This window comes from Coffea arabica, chromosome 6e (genome assembly GCF_036785885.1).
Source record: "Coffea arabica cultivar ET-39 chromosome 6e, Coffea Arabica ET-39 HiFi, whole genome shotgun sequence".
Classification (NCBI taxonomy): domain Eukaryota; kingdom Viridiplantae; phylum Streptophyta; class Magnoliopsida; order Gentianales; family Rubiaceae; genus Coffea; species Coffea arabica.
Genome location: NC_092321.1, coordinates 11,981,972 through 11,991,229, shown reverse-complemented (window position 1 = coordinate 11,991,229; position 9,258 = coordinate 11,981,972). Strand labels below are relative to the sequence as shown.

Sequence of the window (9,258 nt, the reverse complement as noted above, 5' to 3'; positions counted from 1 at the left end):
ATAATATATAATATATAACATATATAACATATAAATATATAATTTTCAATTTGTATATTTCAATTTACATATTCAATTTACATATTTCAATTTATATATTTCAATTTATATTATATTATTATAAATTGAAATATACATATTAAATTTGTATATTTGGAGTTGTTTTTGATATAATGTTTGGATATGGGTGTTTTTGGAATTGTTTTTGAAATACACATTTACTGTAGCATTTGGAATGTGAAAAACAGTTTTTCAAAAACAGGTGCAAAAACAAGGAATCCAAACGAACCCGTGAGTTTCTGTAAATGGATTTTTCTAATATTTGTCCTAAGGGCACATTATAAGATAAGAGGTGAGCCCTATAATTATTTGTTTAGAAAAAGTAAATTTTCTTTGCTGAAGTTTTTTTGAATTCAAAGGGTAAATAATAATGTATATAATTCATGTTAGCCCACCTTCTATATTTTGTATACTTATCTTGGGACCCTTAAACAATAAAAGCCCTTCTACATTAGTTCTTGAATTTTATTTTTGGACATCAACCCCTATTGTATGAAACCCATCCCACTTTAGTCCTTAAATTTTATTTTTGAACATTTTATGGTTCGGACTGATCGAATTGTCTACCTTTGCTGCTCAGAATGTAGAATCAAGAAGATCTCTGAAATTAACATTGTACTGTCTGATTCTCGTGTAATTCATGAATGACTACTAGAATTTATCTTCGAAGATGCTTGGAACTGTGGTATGACAACAATCAGAAAGCCCGGCTCCCGAATCAATGACCTAGCTATGTTGTACTGATTTTTCCTAACTAATAAAATAATTTTAAAAAGAATTTTTTTGCACATTTTCTGGTATTTAACTCCAGAAAATTGAAGTCTATCGATGAGAAATTGTTTTCACCAATAGACGAAAAGAGAAAGGAGAGAAAATTTGATCACTTGAATTGGCAACAGTGTTGCCTTGGGCTTGAAGACGTGACATGTAGAAGTTGTCCGCAAATATACGTGTAGGCATTGTTTTAACCGGGAAGAACCACGCATTTCAAAAGCTTCCCAAAAAGCGTGGTGTTCAGGCATGCAAAAGATCAACCATTCAATCGTTAAATATAAAAAATTAGAAAGGGATATGTGTGTTTATAGCTCGAGTGAGTTCAACGAACCTCCAACATCACATTCCTCAATTTATTTGCTCTTTGATTCATTTGTAGCCTCGAAAATTAACTAAAAGATGTGCACAGCTTTATGCAAGCAACTAACAATAAAGAGAAATTTTTAAAAAAAATTTTTGGGGTGCCGAATAGCTAAATAAATAAAAGAGATATTGAAAATTCTCGAAATTTTAAGAGAACAAAACATGAATTTCCAGAATTTAGGGGGCGTGTCTCCTCCATCCCCCTTCCCCCTTCAAAGTTCAGTCTCAAAATTTTGCTATTATTAAAACTTTTATCTTTAATTTTTTTTTATGAATACCTTTGGAATTTGATAGTAATTTCAAGTTGGCAGAGTTAGGACAAATGGGAGATTAGTGTAACCTAAAGCTTAAACCAAAAAGTTTTGTGATTAAATTGTACATTAGTGTAGCTCGTTATCAGCTTTGTCTACTCTTCAATAAAAGCTCTAAGATATTAGGTTAAATAAAAATCTTTGAGATTTGAGACTTAAAAGAAATGGTGGAAGATTTCGTGCACTTGATCCGATTGTATTGAGATGCAGCTTCAACCTCCACTCCCGAGAAGAAATGCTTTCAAAGTCAGAACGCACCAGGTAGCAATCAAAGATTGGACTGCCCTCTTTTTTTTTTTTTTCCCCTCCCTTCACTTAGGGGTATGTCAGCTTTTCGATCAGACTAATCCCTTAATACTGCGTAGAGCCTTGCCGCAAAGATACACAACGAGGTAACACCCGAGCGTCAATTACAGGACCTACTGGTAACTATCAGATTATGAAATCAATCGGACTACCTGCGGGGGCGATTGGACTGCCCTCTTCGCTAAGGAAAAAATGATACCTTGGGCACAATAGCACAAGTAAGTAATAACAGAACCTAGAAAATGGAAAAATCCAGCCTGACTTTTCTTTTCTTTTCTCTTCTTAATTTAATCTTGGCATTGATAACTTTTCTGCACGAAAGTACTTGGAAGGAACTTGAGAACATGTTTTACATCTGTTATTGCAAAGGCAATATGCTCAACACTTGAACTGAATTAATGTTACTTATGAAGATACGTAGCTTCTTCTTCTTTTTAACTAATTAAGCCTCTCCTATTGCAAATTAGGCAAATTTGCTGAACAGAATACCATTTATCCAACCAATCAATCCTGCACTAGAAACACCGTGTTGGACAGAAGTATCTTTGAGCATGTTGAGTGATACTCCAGGAGAGCCGGTAATATGAGCAGCTTCCACATTATCTGATCAGAATCTTTCTTGATCAAGCAAGATCTTCAACAAAAGCTCTCCTTAATCCTTGGACTTCTAAAGGATAAAGAAAGCTAGTTTAAAAGACACTTAGATTTGATATTAACTGGGTCTACATGCATCTCAGCAATCTCATCAGCCACCATAATAGGAGATTACATAGAATCCCAGTTTTTTTTTCTCCCTTTTTCCCCCTTTTGGGAGCAAAAAGTATAGGATGATAGGCTACTCGTTTATTCCAGGGTCTGAAAACAAATGCTTCTCTCAAATACATAATGTAGCTATAGCTTTTCAATACAGGATTCACAATGTGGTAATAATTTTTTTACAATCCAACTAGTGATTATCGGCTGAAAATTGTACTTCTATCTCCGGAACCATGGACAACGACCCCAAATTTCTCTAAACAAGAAGATGTAATATCTACATCTTACAGATAACAGCCGTGTTCCAGGATAGGACAATGTTGGAAAAAATTTCTTGGTACTATTGAGGATGTAAAGCATTTTTACTGCACTCTTCATATGACTGCTGCTTTTGTGCCAACATTGCAGCATGCTGCTCTAAGTACTCCCTGCTGTTCATCTCTGTCAACCTAACATCAGAATCAGACGTCAGAATGATGTTCCAAGATCCTACCAAAATCAGATAGGGAAAAGAAAAGAACTGAGTGTGGAGGCAAAGACAAAATTGAGACAAGATAAAACGAATACTTGCACAAGTTGGACACCAGAAGAACATTAAAGATGATCATTTTACTCAACTCGGTGGAACAACAAAATATCGGAAATTGCAAGAATATGAAAGGCATATCCTTGGCACTAAAATGACATAGAGTGCATGAAAATGATAAATGCCATTATTCATAACCTTGGAGATGTGTAATAAGCCAAGTCAAAAACCGTATTATTTGCTTGGTATGAGGAAACATCAGAAGCATAGTGGCAAGTAGACAGATTCATGACAAAGTGATGTACCTGCTAATGGTGCGATCTTTTGCAAAACCCAATTCATTGTCCACACAAATGTCAGAATCGTCATTTTTCCTTGATCTAGAAGATGTTCTTGGAGAAATTTGCTGAGCATCAGCAATTGTGACTATCTTTTCAAAAAGTTGAATAGGAGTTGCATCAGCTGTACATAACAGTCTAGCTCTATTCTCATACATAACCTATTAAAACAACAGGGCGTCAGCATTTTTGTTCCTTCAATTCTATAACAGAGTAATCTGCAACATGAGATGTCCAGAAATCTAGTGTGAAAAGTATTTTCTTTAGGCTAGCAGCCGCTAGTCATAATGTAGTCTGCTCTGGAGGAATAGAATCAAGGGTTTTGAAAAGATAGAGGCAACAGAGCAGAGGCACTTGTCCAGGTAATCAAATTAAATAGATTTTTTCCAGGAAAAGGACTAACATCAACCAAAGTGACAAACCGATATGCCGCAGTCCTGTTGTGGAGACCAAGACGTGGCACACCTTCCAAAGCTAGTGTGTGAAATTTCTCTGTAAACAGAGATTGAATTGATTAAGAGCTATTCAAAATAAATATGTTTGTGAATGTCTGCATAAAAGTAATAAATAGCCAGAAAAAGCCATCAGCAAATGGAGAATCATGATGCTGCAGAAGAATATCAAACCAACATGAGAGTCTTTTAGTTATACCAAAAGGGAAAAACTTTTGTCAGTAACTGCAGTTGGTTAAAGAGGTAAGGTACCATTAACAACGGCAAGTTCAGAGAGAGAGAGAGAGCAGACTGGCTTACTGAATAATCCAAAATAATCTGCTGCACCAAGTGGTCTATCACAGAGTTCCTCGAATGGGAAGTAAGCACAACCATTAGCACCGAGTGGAACCTGAAAAGTCAAGCAGATAAAGAAATGCCTACAGATTATGTAGAGAATAGAGCTCATACACCACACCAAGTTGAATAAAAATCCAAAGCAGTGTACATACTCGTAATGTCCTTCCCATAACTACTTCCACCTCTTGAGGAACAGCTCTATATTCTCCAATCAACTGGAAAAACTTCTGGTTAACTAGGCTTGATAAGTTCTTCCCCACGAAATAGAAGCCTTGCTGTGCCTGCATTACAGGGGAAAAAATGTGGTCAAACAACTGTCTATATGGTGACAATGGCATTGTTGTATCCTTTGTAAACAGAAACAATTAACAAAGTACTCAAAAAATGAAATTCTTAATGAATATGAAGAAGGAGACTGTAACATCACCGAAGTCATCTTACGGTAGTCGATTGATGACCCAATTTCATGAACCACGCATCTTTCCTGCCACAAAATAACCAGTTTAAGACAGCACGAAAGAGAAAGTAGCTGTAATAAAAACATAAAATTGAAAATGCCGAGAGAGAAAAATGAATTCAAAGTTCAGGGCTTTTCCCAAAAGTATGAGATCACAGAGATAAAACAAATAATTCAGATCTCCAGGAGATGCGATTAGTTAGGTTCAAACTCCATGAAAGTAAAATTTGCAAAAATAATATTGGTATAGCTTATATTCAAGAATGCAGACCTTTAGTATATCTATAAATGGCAGAAAAAGATCCCTTTGCAGTCCACCCTCATAAAGTTTATCAGGAGCACGGTTTGATGTAGAAACAAGGACCTGTAACCATTTGCATCAACAATCAAATACAAAGAATTACTTTCATGCTGAGTCTAAATAACTCATGGGAATTAAATGCATTAAAAAGAAAATCTAAAGTACTTACAGCCCCATTACAGAACAGATGCCTAAATAAACGATTTAGTATCAATGCATCAGCAACATCAGTAACCTGCAAAAGAAAATCAGCAAGAGAATCAAAAAGTAGCAATAGATTGGAGGAGAATTTTGTACAGGCTCCATCATTAGCCTTCACAACTCAATCACAACATCTAGGAAATAAAATTTTCTGCAGCGCAACACAAATTTCTCATACATAACAATAGTAAGTAGAATATAGTGCTAACTTGCTAAATAAATATACCATGAATTCATCAAGACATAACAGAATTGATTCATCTGATACTTCTCCAGCAACAACTTCTAAGGGATCTGCAACACCTTTGTGCTTCTGCAACAATGGGCAGTTGAAAGAAGATGATTACATTCTATTCCTTAAGAGATTGTGTTGATAGCTAAGCTATAAAAAAACACAACAAAAGATGTTGTCAAAGAGAAAGATGCAATCAATTGTTAGTTGAACCCAATCTTACATCAGAAATGTTCAAGCCCTTAAAATCAACTCATAGCCACTATGAAAAGAACTAAATACCTATGGAAATCGCTTAACATTTGAACTGAGAGAAAGTAGTGGATGGGAAGAATATTAGGTGTGTGAGCCGACAATGTATCAGTTATTAGAAGGATAATGGAGTAACTGAAAAAGTCATCAATGCCTTCAATTGAACATCAAACTACTTTCAGTCAATTCAGAAAGTAACTTTAAGTTTCGCACAGTAATCTTGACAATGGACCTATAAAAATTCTGATAGTTAGAAAAATAGGAAAGATTCATACTTGCAAGTGGCTATGAACGTTCAGCATGAAGTCGTGAAAATGGATTCTTTTCTTCCTCCAACTGGAAGGCCTGAAAGTAATTCAACCATTGAGTGGTAATCATATATGTGTTGCAACAGACCAATAAGTGGTATTGCATTTATCATCCCAAAATAAAATTTGGCCTTTTGCTTACAATTGCTCAAAAAACAGGTCCATCAACATTTCCAGTGCCAACTCCTCCATAAAGATAAAGCCCTTTCACTGGTGAATAAGAAGACTGAGGTATGAAACGTGACCACAACCACCTACTCCTGAAATAGACCAAAGATTCATAAAATGGTCAAAGTAACTTGAAGAATGAATTATATGAAAACTTGACTTGAAAGTCTTTTATAACAAACTGTATGAAAGGACAAAGCTACAAGTATTACTCATGACAGATGGTAGAAAGTTCAATAAACTTTACCTTCCTGCTTTCTTAGATGCCGCATACCGATCAAGTTGGCAAGCATCAGCATTTTGAACCAACTGGTCGTAGAGCCTTTGAAGTTCTCTCAAAGTGCCTAACTACAAATTCATTTTCAAAAGGTGCTTGACTTTTAAAAGACAAGATAGAAGACTCTGACCATACACTTCTCGCATGGCACAGAAATGATTTGCTTAACATCATCCAAAATTTATTTCTTTTAAAATCTATTCTCTTTTGAAAGCAATCCTTAATATCTATGAGGAAAGAGAAATACAAGTAGCAAAATTTTTACCTAACATCTACTTAATTGTTAAAATTATCTGGAGCCAGTACGTCTAAATAATCCAGCACATTTACACATGATATCAGCAAGCTAAGATATCAGTACTAGTTTGCCATTATTGTTACAAGCTAACGAGAAAAAATCTTTTGAAAGGAGAGTAGCTCAGCAAGGTGTAGATGCAACAAACTTAACAAGAGTACAAGCAATAAGATTACTATTCTTAAGAACGTATCTTTCCTTTCCCTGTTTATCCTCGCCTTATGTTTTTTAAAACTACTAATCCTATGCACTCTATTACCTTCAAGGGAATTAAATCATAAAGTGGTAATTCAGTTAACCAACCTGGCAAATATCTCCATCGACAAGTTCACCAGAGGCAATTCTTCGCTCGTATTCTACAAGGGGCCCTGCTCTATCTACTTCTGCAATTGAACCAAAATGACCCAATACACAACAAAAACTAGAACTTCATGTCCATTAAAAATGCCACCAGAATAGCGAACCATAAATCACCAATAAGATATCAACCTCCATTAGCTACTCTTGCAGCATCAGCATGCAAACCTCTAGAGAACAGGTAAGATGGATGATAACATCTGCGAATATCTGCATATTGGTGTAGACTGTAGGCTGCCCTTCCACTCGTATTGACCCAAAAATGCTGTCTTTTTGGAAATCCGTTAGAGATAGTATCTCCTCTGTACCGAGAAGCTGATCTGAATTGCTTGATGGACCTAAGAATTGCTCTCATCTCCAAATCAGAACTCAAGTAAAGCAAAAAAGGGGATAGCCGCGAGTCCAATTTTGCTAAGGAAAGAGTCAAAGTCCCTGAATTTCACCTCAGAGCTGAATCAAGTTGCCGTGAGAAATGATACATTGTAATCAGAATATTCCCACTTTAAAGGATCATAAAAAGACAAACTTTTTTACTGTAGCATCTACTTTATTGGATAAAAAAAACGACATTTCCTACCATCAAGTTCGAAAACAATAATCCATCAACTAACACTACCATTATACAAACACCATCGACTGCAGTCATTAACCACTCATAATGGGCACAAAGAAATCTCAGATTCTTCAGACGATAAAACAGAAAGAATATCGAAAGCATCAACAATCTCGTCATTCCAATTAACATATTACATCCAATATCAAATTAGAGGCCGAAAAAAAACAAGAATCACGTCTTTTGCATACAATCCTCCCTGGTCAAAACGATTAAAGAGACTGAGAGAGAAGGTCAATGAACACACCTGATTAGATAAACTGAGCAAAACCCAGGTGTAAAAACTAACGAATTCAAAGACTGGATTATTCTTTTTCACTCAAATACTCCATCAAATTTGACATCATACACACAGCTGCACACACATGCACGTGTTTATGCAACTATAAAAAAGCTTGGAATGGGAAAAGAAAGAAAGAGAAATTCTCTTAAATTTATCTCTCTGGCGTATTCTTTGAATTTCTTTCTTCTTTCTAGTTATTTATTGCTTAATTTTTTCTGAGGTGTAGATGACTTGACCATTTTCTGTTGGAAGGAAAGAGAAGCTCAATTAATTCCAGGAAACGAGGAGGCAAATTTTTGCTCAAATTGGAGAAAGAGACGTTATGACGCGGTAATAAACCATCCCAAGCCTCCAAAAGTGGACCCTCACCTTTTTTTTTTTTTTTTTTAAGGAGGACCCTCACTTTCACCTACTTTTTTTTTTTTTTCAACAAACGACACTTTCACCTACTCGACGCTTCATTTATTGGTATTTTCGTACCAAGAGTTTCACTACATACCAAAAACAAAATAATAATAATAAGAGTAATATAAAATAATGGCCCTGTCGGGGTTTCTATCCCACATCGGCTTTCGGGGGGGTTGGAATTTGGGTAGTTAAGTCCCTGGGAGCAATCCAAGAGTTGCCGGCTTTTGGGTTGACTTCTGGGATTAGGTTTAGTTAGTCAAATTTCGTTTCCGTAAGAAGAAAAAAACAATGACAGTAATCTGCCGGCGTCAGTTCGAAAGAAACTCTGCTTGGGTTCTGGGCTTGTGGGGGGTCTTCACCGCTTAGTAGCAGCGGGTCCAATGGGCTTGGCCCCTGTCGGGGTTTCTATCCCACATCGGCTTTCGGGGGGTTGGGATTTGGGTAGTTAAGTCCATGGGAGCAATCCAAGAGTTGCCGGCTTTTGGGTTGACTTCTGGGATTAGGTTTAGTTAGTCAAATTTCGTTTCCGTAAGAAGAAGGAGTAATATAAAATAAAATAAAACCATTCTAATTCAATATTTATTTTAAGGATTGGTCATGACTTGTTTGTTTTTCTTAGAGCTGGCAATTTGTCCCAAGTCCCAATGGGCTACCCATGCCCAAAGGAACTTTGGGCGGGATGGGTATTATAATTTGGTATTGGGTTTAAGTTGGGACACATCCCAACTATACCCATTAATGAATGGGAAAGGATGGGAAATACTTGGGTACCCATTGGGCTCAAATAGCAAGGGCTCCGTTTGGATTAGCTGTTTTTGGTAGGTGTTTTTTAAATATTTTATTGTAGCAGTGTATATGAAAAATTTTTACTATAAATTTTT

General features: G+C 36.0%; 1 protein-coding gene across 1 annotated transcript; it reads right to left on the bottom strand.

The window, feature by feature from the left end:
- Positions 1-2,670: 2,670 nt before the first annotated feature.
- Positions 2,671-8,255, bottom strand: LOC113697611 (uncharacterized). Its single transcript, XM_027217293.2, is given in 16 exon segments — positions 2,671-3,019; positions 3,402-3,595; positions 3,838-3,926; positions 4,187-4,277; positions 4,378-4,506; positions 4,653-4,709; positions 4,954-5,046; positions 5,153-5,218; positions 5,411-5,497; positions 5,944-6,013; positions 6,119-6,148; positions 6,150-6,236; positions 6,392-6,492; positions 7,020-7,099; positions 7,206-7,523; positions 7,934-8,255. Coding segments are annotated over 15 exon segments (1,506 nt in total). The 5' UTR covers positions 7,429-7,523; positions 7,934-8,255; the 3' UTR covers positions 2,671-2,910.
- Positions 8,256-9,258: the final 1,003 nt, after the last annotated feature.